At 41.2% G+C, this 15,662-nt stretch overlaps 1 protein-coding gene across 4 annotated transcripts in view; it reads left to right on the top strand.

The window, feature by feature from the left end:
- Window positions 1–14,600, top strand: part of LOC139545706 (apoptosis-inducing factor 3) — a 32,290-nt gene extending 17,690 nt beyond the window's left edge. The window contains exons 3-21 of one of the 4 annotated variants that reach the window (XM_071353756.1): window positions 5,121–5,337; window positions 5,480–5,589; window positions 5,727–5,836; window positions 5,946–5,990; window positions 6,082–6,178; window positions 7,742–7,854; window positions 8,340–8,426; window positions 8,632–8,723; window positions 8,862–8,992; window positions 9,175–9,290; window positions 9,797–9,868; window positions 10,350–10,413; window positions 10,592–10,668; window positions 10,922–11,039; window positions 11,531–11,671; window positions 12,142–12,217; window positions 12,429–12,533; window positions 12,750–12,770; window positions 13,017–14,600. In XM_071353756.1, the coding sequence (XP_071209857.1) occupies window positions 5,121–5,337; window positions 5,480–5,589; window positions 5,727–5,836; window positions 5,946–5,990; window positions 6,082–6,178; window positions 7,742–7,854; window positions 8,340–8,426; window positions 8,632–8,723; window positions 8,862–8,992; window positions 9,175–9,290; window positions 9,797–9,868; window positions 10,350–10,413; window positions 10,592–10,668; window positions 10,922–11,039; window positions 11,531–11,671; window positions 12,142–12,217; window positions 12,429–12,533; window positions 12,750–12,770; window positions 13,017–13,059 (1,835 nt within the window). In that variant the 3' untranslated portion in view covers window positions 13,060–14,600. The remainder of the gene's footprint in view (window positions 1–5,120; window positions 5,338–5,479; window positions 5,590–5,726; window positions 5,837–5,945; window positions 5,991–6,081; window positions 6,179–7,741; window positions 7,855–8,339; window positions 8,427–8,631; window positions 8,724–8,861; window positions 8,993–9,174; window positions 9,291–9,796; window positions 9,869–10,349; window positions 10,414–10,591; window positions 10,669–10,921; window positions 11,040–11,530; window positions 11,672–12,141; window positions 12,218–12,428; window positions 12,534–12,749; window positions 12,771–13,016) is intronic. The other 3 variants (XM_071353759.1, XM_071353757.1, XM_071353760.1) reach the window with 3 other exon arrangements.
- The last annotated feature ends 1,062 nt before the right edge of the window (window positions 14,601–15,662 follow it).

Genomic DNA, 15,662 nt, shown 5'->3' on the forward strand with positions numbered 1-15,662 from the left:
ACAAGTAACAAAGTGCTTCACATCATCAAATTAAAAGTACAAACAAAGACCGGAGGAAGGAGAATAAAAAAAGATAGCTAGTTAAAATCATACATTTGAAATCCTACATTAAAGGTATCTTTATAGAAGTGTGTCTTCAGTAGGGATTTCAAAAGAGATGCTGAATCTGCAAGCCTGATGTCCTCTGGCAGACCATTCCAAAGTCTAGGGCCCCTAATGGCAAATTCCTGGTCTCCTCTCGTTTTCAACCTAGACTTTAGAATGGTCAACAATGCCCTGCCAGAGGATCTCAGGCTGTGTCCTGCCTCGTAGGGAGATAAAAGATCAGAGTTATAGGATGGAGCTAATAAAGCCTTAAATGTGATTAATACAATTTTAAAATCTATTCTCAAAGTGACTGGTAGCCAATGTAGAGAATCCAAAATAGGTGTGCCATGGTTACATTTCCTACTGCAGCATTTTTTTTTTTACATGCAACTCGAGCTTCAGGTCAGGGTCAAAGAAGACGTCAACGTTTCTGGCCCTAGGCTTTACATTGGTGGACAAATGAGCAAGGTTATTTACAGTATGGGTTCGAGCAAGGTGAGAGGCAAATAAAACAGCCTCCGATTTCTTATCATTGAAATTTGTCCGACATCCCACATTTGATGTCATTAAGAGACATATGAAGGGTAGCTACGCTATCTCGGTCACTGGGTCTGATTTGGCTGCATACTGTAGCAGTGAAACTGAAAGTTATGATTGCGGATGTATGGCTGTTTCAAAGCAAACACATCGCTGTTTAAATGCAGTCAGCTTGTTGAAAGGGGCAGTAAGTGCTGAAATCAAACACATTACTTATTTCTTTTTTTAATCTTTGGTTTTTCTTAAATCTCTGACTTTCAATAGTGCATAGGGAGAGCGATTTTAATTCGTTTTTGTGTTTTTTTAAAAACATAATTTTCACAAAAACAACCACCGCAATACCACACTAGGAACTAGTGTGGATAAAGTGTAGGGGATAGGGAACTTGTCTCCAGTACTATAGGGAGATTTTTTTGAGGGTGGTGTGTTGGAATAGATGCCCCTCACTGTGAAAGTCTAATTAGTCAGAGTCTGTAGGAAACAAATGGGCCCCTGAATGGAACCTTGGACACAGCAGTGATGAGCATCAGTATAGGCAACAAAATCAGACACTGAACCAGACAAAAACTGATTTGACACAATGTGAGATAAATACACGTTTTCAATCTGTAAAATACAGTATCACACCATCAGGGTAAAACTTTACATTAGTGCCCTTACTACTCTGTAGTTATTCCTGTAAATACAGATGAACATGTATTGAAATAACTCCTGTATTTATTGTTACACTGTACTTAGGGTTAAAAATTCAATCGTAAAGAGGAACATTGAAGATGATGGTAATTCTCTAAGTGTATTGTCATGTCGCTGCACATTTCAGAAAAACGTGGGTTTAGTCAAAATATTCCAGAATCAGTGAACAGCAGATGTGTTAGTGGGAGCTGAGATGTCATGCACGTGGCCCCTCAATTTGGTCCAATAAAAATATTTTAGCAACATATTGTAAACAGAGAATTGTTTCTAAGACTAGAAAGTCCATCAGTGCCCACTCAAAAAAGATTCAGCACATGATGCTTCTGAATGAAAAAAAATAGTAGGAAGATAAAGAAAAGGGGTGAGTGTGTGAGAAAGGGGGATTAAGTGATAGGGGAGATTATACTGCATTCTATGTCGGAGTATCTCTTCCTTCAATGACAAGCAAGGGTATGTTTGTCCCGAGGTGTACAATTCACTCAGTTTTGCTCTTTGACGCATTGGAGAATCTCAGTGGAGAGAAAGGTCCCTTAACTAAGCAGGTAGAATCCAAAAACAAAGCAGTTTGCTTTGCTAGAAGAAAAGGTTATATATAGAACTGCAAATCACCCATATTTTTTTTGCAATGTGTATGATGGTAAAAATGACACTTTATACATGTTATTTACAGTATGAAAGTAATGGCTTGGTTACACAGCTACACATCATGGGCAGATAGCCAAAGACTCAGTTAAAGGTAACCGGTTTTAGGACAGAGTCATCTGACATAGTTTGCTAATCATTGACAAATAAAGGAGAAGATGAGTAGAGGACCATAATATACACATTCTATATGATTTTAATGATGATTTAGAAATATTTAATTGCCGCTTACATTAGATTGATTTAATGAAATAATGATTGAGTTCGTTATTTCATGTTAAATTATGGTGTTACACTTCATTGTATTTCTATACTGTATATCTCTTATCAAATACATGTGGCAATTACTGGACATTTAAAGACGCATCTGATGTTTTAGGAGAGATTCTGACTTCAGCATGGAGCATATGGTTGAGCATCAACTTATGGATTCAGAATGGTCCTGATCTGTGGATGTGATTTTATGCTATTTAAAATCAAAAGAAAGATCATCAAAAATATATATATCTCTATAGCAAATCTAATGTACAAATTGTGAATTCCTCTTATGTAAGATTCTATAATATCTCTTGTAAAAATAAAGATCCCATATTAGTCTGGGTATGGAGCCTCTCCCCTTTCCTCTCCTGCGATTGCAGTCACTCTCATGATTTTCCAGTGATTTTAATTAAGACTCGCTCAGCAGGTGAACATTCCTGCCAGATTACCATGTAAGAACCGGTAGGTCAGCACATTTCTCCAGCCGAAGAGATAAAGCTAGCTGCAGGGAAAACGGGTTACAAAACCATTTCTTCGAATGAAGAAATACAAACCCCAGAGGCAACTGTCATCAAATGCCTCTTGGGCACCTCACAACAAATAAACCCACACATCCACGTAGGCTTATCCCTGTGTGTTATTCAGGAACATATCTAATGCATGGTGTAGTGATCCTAAATATATACTGTATCTGAACAGTCAAAATCATGTTTTTCATGAAATTGGATGATATTTGGATGAAACCAGATCAAAGTATGATGATCAAAGTAAGAACAGTGACTGTTGCCTCTACGTTGATAAAGTGTGATCATAAAGTTACTGGTCCCCTCCCCCATGTCAAACACTTGGATTCAGGAGGTGGGATTATTAAGGGGATAGTGACATCACTCTAACTTTTTTTTAATACACCAATGGTAACATGATATTCTCGTACCTAATTTAAATGAGTACAGCCTTTGAACCAACGTCAGAGAATGTGTGTTTGCAGAGAGGTGTGGTTTATATAGCTATCTGCAAATATAATGAAGTTTACACTATTTGTCTATGGCAAAGATACTTATGTTTCCTTTTTCATCGGTGTCTGGTGTTAGCTAGTTACTGGCTAGCTAGGTCTTCAGCCAGCATGGAACAAAAAAGGGGGGGGGTGTCATTCAAAACTCTGACACAGTTGTCATGTCAACGCAGCCGTCAGTGCTGCTGTGAACCGACCATAACAGACATGCCAAACTGGAGATTATATATAACAAATTGACATCATCGATGCAATTTAAATGTTGTTTGAGTTGCTTTGTGCATCACCAAATTTGCTTGATATGATTTTACTGCAACACTGCTCTCTGCTTCCAAGTTGCTTGACATGGAGCTGTCAGTCAAGCGAGCTCATAAATATAAGCTCTCCTCCCACTCAGCCTGTCTTTTCTGGTAGTACTTCCTGGAAGTTAACTATGAGAGAGAGATACATTTTTCTCAAATTTTGAGCATTTCTATTCCCCAAAAATATTATGGGTGATTCACTACATGGCAAACAGGATGTGGACACCCCTTCAAATTAGTGGATTTGGCTATTTCAGCCACACCCATTGCTGACAGGTGTATAAAATCAAGCATACAGCCATTCAATCTCCATAGACAAGCATTGTCAGTAGAATGGCCCGTACAGAAGAGGTCAGTGACTTTCAATGTGGCACTGTCATAGGATGCCACCTTTCCAACAAGTCAGTTTGTCAAATTTCTGCCCTGCTAGAACTGCCCCGGTCAACTGTAAGTGCTGTTATTGTGAAGTGGAAATGTCTAGGAGCAACAACGGCTTAGCCGCGAAGTGGTAGGCCACAAAAGCTCAGAGAACGGGACTGCCAAGTGCTGAAGCGCTTAGTGAGTAGAAATCGTCTGTCCTCTGGAAGCAACGTCAGCACAAGAACTGTTTGTCGGGAGCTTCATGAAATGTGTTTCCATGGCCGAGTAGCCGCACACAAGCCTAAGATCACCATGTGCAATGCCAAGCATCGACTGGAGTGGTGTAAAGCTCGCCACCATTGGAATCCCGCTTCACAGATGCCAGGAGAAGCTACCTGGGCTGTTTTTCTTGGTTATGGCTAGGCCCCTTAGTTCCAGTGAAGGGAAATCTTAACGCTACAGCATACAATTAAATTCTAGATGATCCTGTGCTTCCAACTTTTTGGCAACAGTTTGGGGAAGGCCCCTTTCCTGTTTCAGCATGACAATGCCCCCGTGCACAAAGCGAGGTTCATACAGAAATGTTTTGTCAATTGGTGTGCTTCCAACATGACTGGCCTGCACAGAGCCCTGACCTCAACCCTATCGAACACTTTTGGGATGAGTTGGAACGCCGACTGTGAGCCAGGCCTAATCGCCCAACATCAGTGCCCGACCTCACTAATGCTCTTGTGGCTGAATGGAAGCAAGTCCCCACAGCAATGTTCCAACATCTAATGGAAAGTCTTCCCAGAAGAGTGGAGGCTGTTATAGCAGGGGGGTCCAACTCCATATTAATGCTCATGATTTTGCAATGAGATGTTCGACGAGCAGATGTCCACATACTTTTGTGTATTTTAGTCACTCAAAAGGGTATTTTACAGGGAATTCAGAATGACTGTTCTGGACCTTTTGTCACAAAGCAGGTTGTCATACAGCAAAATAATTTTCATGGTCAAGTCAGTTTCATTCGATACAGAACCCCTTCTCCATTGGGAGTCTACTGGGTATGGTAATCAAATGAAAAATGAATATGAATATGAATATCAGGGGTGGCTGGTGACTTAAAAGTTGAGGAGGATGATGTGGGTGAAAATGATGAACTGTACCGTATGATAAGAATAAAAACAAGTGACTGGGCGAAGATCAGCCTGAAAAGTGTGTCATATTTCTAATGGTCTGTCATGCAGTTGAGGTGAAAGTGGAGCTTACCCTCTTGGAGAAAGAAAAGGAAGCAGATGTGATGTCACCCAATGGAAAGGCAAGCCCCTTCTCTGACTGCAGGCCCAACGGAGCGCTGGGACACTGCTCCGACGAGGACGCCGCTGCCGCCCCCCTTAGGCTCTACAAACCCCGCGACTACGTGGAGGCCTCAGTGTGTCATGTCAAGGACATGGAAAATGGACAGTAAGGCCAAACAAAAGACAACATATTAGAAGGTCAATCACCTGGAATTGTTATGGCTGCAACCAGTACTTTTTTTCACTCAGATATTTTCTCTCTTCCTGTGTGTGTGTGTGTGTATGTGTATGCTCTTATCCCTGCGTAGGATGCGAGAGGTTGATTTGGGAAGTGGCAGAGCGCTGCTCATCAAAGAACATGGAGAGTTTTCTGCCATTGGGCACAAGTGTCCACATTATGGGGCACCGCTGGTCAAAGGTGAGTCCGGTTCTGCATTGTGTTTGCTTTTTTGATGGAATATTGGTATGGTATCTTTTTGCTGTCTTCTGTTATAAACAAGCTCTGAGATGGATTGGTGTATGATACAGTGGAATACATATCTTTGTGTGTTGCAGGTGTCTTGTCCAAAGGGCACGTGCGTTGCCCCTGGCACGGAGCTTGTTTCAACATCGCTACAGGAGACATTGAGGACTTTCCTGGGCTGGACAGCCTGCCCACCTTCCAGGTGACCTTCCTCGTTCGGTTCGCCGTGCCATTCACATTCCCTGCCTTCACATACTGTCTCTAAGCAACGTCAAAACCGTGTACACATCGCTCATGTCTGTTTGCTTCAGGTCCGAGTTGAAAAGGACAAGGTGATAATTCGCGCTAATAAACAGGTAAAGATATTCTGGGACGATCTAGAACAGATCATTGTTCTAAATCAACTGATTCCCCTTTGTTGACCTGGCAAACATTTTCATCTTCCAGGATCTTCAGTCACAGAAGAGGTCAAAGGCCATGGCCCGATGTTCAGCAGTCATTAACTCCAGCACTGGCTTCAGCCACATCCTCATCGTTGGATCAGGTGAGTTGGCCATTGAGCATCTCCTTGCACTCACACACCGCTGGTAAATAGAAGTCTGTTCAAACTGTCGACTAGGACTGGAACCATCTATGTTTGGTTCATTATAGGTCCTGAGTATTCCAAAAAACAATATATGGCAGCTCCCAAACATTACCACAACAACCAGATTTTTAGGTGATGGTTAGTGTTGCAAAGCTACCGGTAATTTACCAAAATCTTTGGTAATTAACAGAAAATCTATGGCAATTTATTGTAACTTTGATCATTTATACAAATAACTTTCCAAAAATGTATTCATATACAGTATTCATTTATTATATCTGTGTCAATATTGTCCATGAGTTTCTAGTAGATAGACCATATGGTTCAAGCCTAATTAATGAAAAAAGCATCAACAATGGCGTTATTTTCAATTAACTCTGCAACTCTTCCAACTATCGACTTTTTTCACAACTGCCACCAGGTTGCCGCCAAAACAGTGGCAACAAATACGTATTAAGTTTGTAAAACAATATATAAATGATATTTCATGCTGAAACCCTCATATTAAACACCCAATGGTATTCACTAAGTTAATGGTTTATTTTTGGGATAATATTTTACAGCTTTGTCATTCTGTTTTTTATTTTAAAATCCTCTTGTTAAATTATTTAATATACTCTGAGTGTACAAAACATGAAGACATCTTTCCATGACTGACCAGGTGAATCCAGGTGACAGCTATGATCCCTTATTGATGATCCACTTCAATCAGTGTCGATGAAGGGGAGGAGACAGGTTAAAGAATGATTTTTTTATGACTTGAGACATGGATTATGTCCAGTATGTGTGCCATTCAGAGGGTGAATGGGCAAGACAAAATATTTAAGTGCCTTTCAACAGGGTATGGTAGTAGGTGCCAGCTGCACCGGTTTGAGTGTGTCAAGAATTGCAACCCAAAGGACATCCAGCCAATTTTGCACAATTGTAGAAATCATTGGAGTCAACATGGGCCAGCATCCCTGTGGAAAGCTTTCGACACCTCCTAGAGTCCATGCCTCGACGAATTGAGGCTGTTCTGAGGGCAAAAGGGGGTGCAACTCAATATTAGGAAGGTGTTCCTAATGTTTTGTGCACTCAGTGTATTTTACATGTGATAAGGCCACACAGAGGGACAGAGATAAATACAGAGACTTGTGATAATATGAAGTACCCAAAAGGGCCACTAGATGTCTTGTGATAGATTACATAAAATCCTTGAAAGATACCAAAATTCTGGTAGTTTACTGGTAAATGTAGAAAGTTTCCAGTAATATACCCTCCCTTTATAATATACCCTCCCTTTGTAACCCTATTCATGGTTATCTTTTTTTAATTTTTTTAAACATATTTTACTGTATGCTCTTTGGCAAAGTTTTGTTTATGTTTATACCGCTCTAAGATTGTCTGGTATCTTAATCCACGCTCCGATTTCACTATTATTTTTTTCTCTCAATAGTTCTGGTAAACGGAGCATGGGTTCAGTTCGGATAGAAAGGATCTAAGATCCTACATAGACGTTAAACTAGCGTCTTGTGTCTCCAGGTCCAGCAGGGCTGGTGTGCGCTGAGACGTTGAGACAGGAAGGCTTCACCGATCGCATTGTCATGTGCACCATGGACAAATACCCACCCTATGACAGGCCTAAACTGAGTAAGGTTTGTACAGAGATCCAGAACACACCACATAGACTACACAAGGACTATCCCCATAAAGACTTAGTGTCCATGAGGATTCTTCTGGATACAAACATTGTTGAAATTGCTGATCGAAGGTCAACCAGTTATGCCCTACTGTGTTTCATAGTAGATTATATATTCTTCCCAGAGATGTCCAAAATACTTGTCATTTTGTTATTGCTAGTATTAACCCATCCTGAACCCATCTTTATCCTGTAATCTTGGGATAATATTGGTCCTGGCCAATGTTGACATTTGGCCATGATATCTATGGGAAAACGGTTTGCTGACATTGCGATTTAAATTGGGATAATGTTGAAAACGAAACCAACAAATGAATGTTGCATTAGCATCATAAAAGTGCTATTTCTTCAATGAACTTCATCTATAACATTTCAACTTAACAAACGTCACCCCATAAAATCCAGTCTGTGGTGTACTGTAACTAACTGTCTCCCCCTCAGTCCTTAGAGAGCACAGCAGAGCAGCTCCAGCTGCGCTCCATAGACTTCCTCCAAGCCCATGACATCGAGCTGCTCACGGAGAAGGAGGTGAGACCTGAAACACTGATTATATAGGCTACATTTGAATCCATGTTAAGTAGGGAGTTTTGAAATGGAGTGGCTACCTGAACATCTTCCAATAAGAAGATTTGAGTTTTCTGTTGCAAAACTTTTAGTTCGGTGTGCCCTAATGAACACATCCCCTTGGTGACACCCATGTTCTCTTTCTAACTGTGATGTTTGGATGTCATAGGCTGTGGCAGTGGACGTCAAGACGAAGGCTGTGACTTTTCAAGACGGCTCTAGGATGGAATACAGGAAACTTTTCATTGCCACAGGAAGCAAGTGAGGAGTGACCGGAAATAGTCTTTGGTTGAATGCAATAAAATGGAATTAAATTCTGTTGTAATTGTTATGACCAGTTTTGACATAACTCATTGTTCTATTGACCCTGATATACCACTGTTCTTTGTCTTTTGTAAGACCCAAGCCAATGAACTATAAAGGCCAGGACGTTAGGAATGTGTTTCACCTCAGGACCCCTGAAGATGCTAATAACGTAGCCAGGTTGGCCAACAACAAGAATGCTGTGATTGTGGGAACATCATTTGTTGGTGAGAGAGATGACAGACATGCAGTAGATGTAAATTCACATATGTCGATTTTTTATAAAGGGTTGATGAAGGCTACGTTAAGCCTTAAAAGTTGTAGCTTGTGGAATCTTTGTATTTATAGTAGTACTGTAATTTGTAGCACTTCTATGTGTGAATGAGTAATCATCAGTGTTCTGCGTTAGGTATGGAGGTGGCTGCTGCTCTCACTGACAAGGCCCACTCTGTCTCCATCATTGGGATAGAAGCAGTCCCTTTCCGGAAAGCTCTGGGGGAGAAAGTAGGGAAAGCCATAATGAAGGTAGGGACCCGCCCCTGGGAAATCGGCCCTACTACCTCTATTCTACACATAGAAACATGATTCTAAATGTGAATCATGTTCGTTGGGCTCAATGCACCAGGCACCAAAAGGGAATATGTCTAGTACAGTATATTCTTATCGGTGCTCATGCACTTATTTAGACAATCTGGTATATATTGTCCATTTTTAATCCTGTTTTTTTCAAGGGAGGGTATACCGGGTGTATACCCTGGTGCACGGCCATGTGTGGGTAGGGCGTCCGTACACCCTGGTGAAGAAACACTGCACGTTCCCTGCTGATAAGACACAGCAGAGGGAGACTGTGGAAACAGTCATGCCTTGTACCATAATACATAGTGTCAATAATCCGTTATGAAGAGGGTATTTATAGGAAGAGTTGCCGCCTCATCGCCAGTTAAGCTCAACTCTTTCAGAGGTAGCTTTGATCTTATGAACCTTAACCCAGTGCTCTCTGTCTCTGTCTGTCTGTCGGTCTGTCTTTTCAGCTGTTTGAGACGAACAGGGTGAAGTTCTACATGTTGAATGAAGTGTCGGAGATGGTTGGCCATCATGGACAGGTATTCCGAAAGTGAGAGAAACAGCATGACATTATGCACAGTTGGCTCTCTCCTTCCTTCTCACTGCTGGCCAGCCAAGACCATTTTCAGGCTTCGCCTAGATTCTCTACCATGGATTTCGCTATGGTGGAAACTGCCTCTTTGCGAATGACACACAAATCTATGAGAGGAAGTGTGCAAGTATACACTTGGGGAGAAGAGGAGAATGGGTATCCAGCCATTAAACGCTAATGAATGGGTGTGATTGACCCAAGTAGAGTGCCAACAAACAAAGGATAAGCAGCCCAGATAACTACCAGTTACAACCTCCATTTGAAGTGTGACTCAGTAAAAGAAGCGTGTGCCAATACTGGTTTTGCAAAAAAAATTATACTTTGTACTCAAGAAGGAAAGTAGCAGAACTGCAGGTAATCTAGTGGTAATATTACGTGTGTGTTGCCTCACTGTTTTTGTCAATGTTTTTTTGTTTTATGTTCCACAGTTGAAAGAGGTGGTTCTGAAGAGTGGGAAAGTACTAAGGGCGGACGTGTGTATTATTGGCACAGGTGAGGCGGCTAGCTCAGAGACACAAACGCTCGTTCCGCAATAGCCTCAACTTTAGCACACTCGCTCATTTCAGGGGTCGTGCAGGAGTGTAATGTAGAGTTCAACAAACTCAACCACTAATGTTACTCTGATTCCTGGTGGTGAATGAATGGCGGTCGATGTCTCTTCAACCTGCAGGGTCAGGCCCAGCCACTGGATTCCTGAAACAGAGCGGAGTTCACATGGATTCCAAGGGTTTCGTCCCCGTCAACAAGGTAGAAGCGACAATGATGACGCACAACAATTCTAATGACGCACACATACTTTCAATGCACTCATTTCATTCACACAATTCATTTCAGTGCCACTCTATTGCAATGATGTACAAGTGTTGCTGGATCATTTGTAGAGCTAGAGCCGTGAGTTTTTCGTCAGTTGCCTAATTTGTCAGGTGGCTTGTCTAGTACGAGATCCTCCTGATTTCCACATTGGCTCCTGTATTCTTCTGGATAACCCTCTAACCCTCAGACAATGCAGACTAACATTGATGGTGTCTATGCCGGAGGAGACATTGTGACGTTTCCTTTTCCGGGGCGGAGCAATAAGAAAGTGAACATCCCACACTGGCAAATGGCCCATGTGCACGGTAAGTGTTCATTGTTGTGTTAATAAAGTGTTAAAGGAAACAATGCATCACGGGGATGATTTCTGTATTTTGAAAGTTACATATGTTGAAAACTTGATTGCTGACAAGCAAAACATTTTGGGACTATGTCAACAATGGACAAAATGAAACAATTACCAAAAGATCATTTTGGGGTAGAATTTTCACATTTCCCCCTAAAGCAGGGGTGGGCAATTCCAGTCACCGAGGGCCTGATTGGTACCACAGTTTTGCCCCAGCTAACACACCTGACTCCAATAATCACCTAATCATGATCTTCAGTTTAGAATGCAATTTGATTAATCAGCTGTGTTTGCTAGGGATGGAGAAAAAGTGTGACACCAATCAGGCCCTGGATGACTGGAGTTGCCCACCCCTGCCCTAAAGGGTCAAACACTCAGCTGCGTATCTGGGGCTTGATTTGCTGGGGATGGTTTTTATGGGACCTTTTTCTATTTGTTTGTGATTGACAGGGAGAGTGGCAGCGCTCGGCATGATGGGAAGACCCACTGAGATCAAAACGGTGCCCTATTTCTGGTCGGCCATGTTTGGGAAAAGCCTACGCTACGCAGGTGAACAGAGTCTCATTCCACAAGTAATATCATTTAATACAGGTAGAGTCATTTAGCAGATTTTATCCAAAGCACATGGCAGAACTGTCAAATGTGACAGTAGCACATCTACTTAGTATATGTGGCCTGTGCATGTTTCAAAACCTCAACCATGGTGTTGCCAGCACCATGCTCAGTCTAACCCACTGAACCATTGGAAACTTTTTTTTTCTTCACATAGTTATACAGGTGTTGTTTATGTACTGTATTCATTGTTTGGGAAGCGTTAAATTGGGACTGAATAGGTGGGGGGGAAAGTAATCTGCAAATAGTGAGTTGGTAAGACTACTACCAATGCTTTCCTCCAAATGCCTCTGTTGAGATTGTAGCGCCAGTACTGCCACCTAGCTGTGAGGTCAGACAACTGAGGCTTTTCAGTCATTTTAGGATGTAGAAGTAGGCCATCGTGATAGGTGTGGTGGTGGTGTGGCACTCTGTTTACAGACCTAAAGTGTATCTATTCTATCACCAAGGTTACGGGGAGGGCTTTGACGATGTCGTCATCCAAGGGGACGTGGACGAGCTAAAGTTTGTGGCCTTTTACACCAGGTATGTGTCCAAACACCATCGTGGCTATCTACTGAGATGCTTTCAGCCATCAGTCCTGGTTGTTTTGTAAAGTAAATCCTCTGTGTTTTTTTTTGTCGTCATGTTTAGTTCTTATATAATCCAGTAGAGTTCATCCTTACCACAGAATTAACTCCATTTAAACCTAGTTTGTTGTCTAAAAGTTGTTTGGGGGTATCTCTCCCACCTATAGGAGTGAGGAGGTGGTTGCCGTTGCCAGCATGAACTATGACCCCATTGTATCCCGTGTGGCAGAGGTCTTAGGGTCCGGAAAGACGATTAGAAAGCGAGATGTGGAGTAAGTGCATGTCTATGCTCCTCTACAAATGTTACCAAATGATGTCATAACCGTGAAAGACATGTTCCTGTGTTAATAAGCAGAGGAGGGTTTACATACATGTGCCAGTGGGTGTCTGTCCGTTTTAAGATGTGTACTGCAATGCTTTACTGTAAACACTTACTTTCTCTAATGTTGATCTTTCATTTTTTAATTGTGCACTCATACAAAATGAAGGCTGTTAACCCGACAACGCAAGTACGAAATCTAAGAGGCATGCCTTTCTCAATCTCTCCACTAACAATCCCCTCATGTGAAACACTGTCAGAACACACAAAAATCAGCCTCGGCATGCTTATTCTATACATGCAGTTCAGTTCCAGCCTTACACTTGTTTTCTGTTGTTCAGAGCCTAGACTACATTATCCACGTCATTCTTGTTTAAACTGCATAATATGCACTCTGAGTGATGTTTTTTGTTGTTTTGTTTCCTCCGCATTGCAGGACAGGAGACATGTCTTGGTTGATAGACAAAGGGTCGCAGTGAGCGAACCTCCACGTCTCAGGCTCTCCGTGCGTCTGGGGTCTGTTGGACACTAGAATATGGACACGTTTGGTGCTGGTGAGATGCCGTGCAGCCATACTGTGGACATAGAGCAGCAGACCCCTGTCTGGGACTGTTGGAGTCACTCCCCTGGAATCGAGACTGAGATGGTTCTACAGAGAACGTCTACGGTGATGGATTACATACTGTATTCTTACCAATAACATGAGCCATACACCGTTTTAACATGCTCCAATGCCGTAATGGCAGAGCTGTGTGCTCATGGCTATGTTCTGCGATTTCACAGTAAAGCAATCCTGGATGCAGTCTCTGTGCTTCTGCATGATGCATCTACCTGTACACTTTGTTTATAAAGGGCCGGAGAGGGGTGTTGAATTTTTTTGTATATGCAACTTTGTATATAGTTATAATCCTCAATACACTGTAACAAAACCGGGCTGTACAATTTTAAACTGGAGTTTTCTAAGGTTGAGATCAAACTAATTTAGTTGAGTATGCTCATGTGGGCTAAAACAAACCGTGTACAGTATCTGGTAGTTGAAATAATAGGATTTCTTATAGATTGTTCAGCCCCAATTTATAGAAGCAAAGACATTGTTACCTATCGAAGTCACACAAAAACAACGCTTAGGTTTGTCAGCTTTGCATTTAGACCTTCAACTGCAATGTTTGCCTCAACCATGCAAATATCATAAGATAAACTACACATAATCCGTAGTTGCAGCAATTGAATGTCCCTTTCCCCACCTGAAGCGTACATGCACGCGCACGCACAGATGAAATCCTCACAATATGATTACAAATCATTCTTTTAAGGAATACAATGCATCCCTTCTTATTGGTGGTGACCTTTGTTGCCTTGCTCATACAGATGCAGGATCTTAATTTGATACATTTTTAGTTAGGGCAAATCAAGTCAAACGTTTAAGTGGAAATGTAAAACTTTTAGACGCCTTTTTAAAAATGGAATACACTAGCTACAGGTTTGCATTTCCTGCATCAGGGTGATCAAATTAAGATACTACATCTGTAGATTGCACAAACGAGAAATTGAAATGTACTTTAATCTATGTTAATGCTTGCGCAATAGAAAAGGTATGTCTGTGCTTTCTAACAAAACTTAAATGACTGTTGTTCTTTTAGATATGGTCATGTAACATTTGCTGAAGGCTATGAATGCTCTTTGTTACTAACTCAGGGAACTGAAGTTCGAGGCCTTGTCACATTGGGGTTGGTCCTGTTGCAAAAAAATATATTAACTTGTTGCTTTTATTTTCTTACCATATATTGGTTCTCTGTATTTGAAGAGGTCTTGTTTTCAGAACTTGCTTATCATTTCCTTAGATGTGTAGAGGAGGAAGTTTTCCCATCTCCATTTTGGCATGTTGAAGATTCCAAAGTACTTGAGCCCTGAGGTGGAAAAACAAGACCACATTTTAAAATACATTCTTCATACAGAGAAGCTTAAATGGTAGTTTTTTTTTTTTATAATGGAAACTTTGAAATAAAAGTCTTCAACAATGTTTCCTGTTCTGCTATCAGTATGTATTGGAATTAAAGCTATATTATCTTTTATAAAAGACAACGAAGCCCTTTACAAGAATGACAAAAGAGGATCTTTTTACACAGCAAATTAGATACCTAGTGTTGATTTTTCAGTGTAACATTTCTAGTATTGATTCAGGTGTTTCATTCACTCTGTGTGGTGTTAAAACAAAACCACGACCATCATTATATTTCCCAGAATGCTCTATTGCAGGTACAGTATTTTTGGGGGAATTGTCTATTTCAATATCAATTTTTTGCATGTACATCTGATTCATTCATTTCATGCTACTTAAATATAAATAACATATGTTTTTCTAAACTAATCCAATCGGTTACTTGGACTTTTACACCCGTTACTGAAATGGTTGTTCCTGTTAAGATGGTTTGGGTAGTCTTTTGGGCTACCTTAGTCTAATCAACCCAGCAGTAATTCTAAATGCAGGTTGTGGATAATACAAATTCTAAATGTTGGCTATCCCCACTCGGGCTGGATTCCAGTAGGAATTACACATCACTTTTCAAGCCAGCATAATGTGACTTGCAGGGCTGATGTGGCCTGTACTTGTGATGTTATGGTTGATACCAAAGCTCCAAGGCTTGCGTCAAAATTGCTAACGCCTTGATCACACCGACAGTGTCGTTGCACAAAAAGGTACGCGGCATCATCTGGATATATTTGTAACAAAAGTTAAACGTTTACCTTCTGCTACCATTTCTGTCCAGCAGTCTATGCATACAATTTGACAATACTTCGATAAATCAAACGTATGCACCACACAGAACGCACAGCAACTGCCTCTGCAAAGCAATGCTGTAAGCCAAATACAATGTTCCATTGGAAATGAATGTACTTCTGGTGTACCAAAATGCAAGTACACTGTCGGTGTGATCAAGGCATTACTTCAAGAAGTGTGCATCACTTTATCAGAAGCACGTCATCAATGACGTCCGAAGCCTCATTTGTTCACGTGCTTCTTCAAACCGTGTTTTGCACTGATTGGTTCAGGCGCTTTCTTAGAGTCCAAGCTGCTTTCAAT

Source organism: Salvelinus alpinus, chromosome 19 (genome assembly GCF_045679555.1).
Source record: "Salvelinus alpinus chromosome 19, SLU_Salpinus.1, whole genome shotgun sequence".
Classification (NCBI taxonomy): domain Eukaryota; kingdom Metazoa; phylum Chordata; class Actinopteri; order Salmoniformes; family Salmonidae; genus Salvelinus; species Salvelinus alpinus.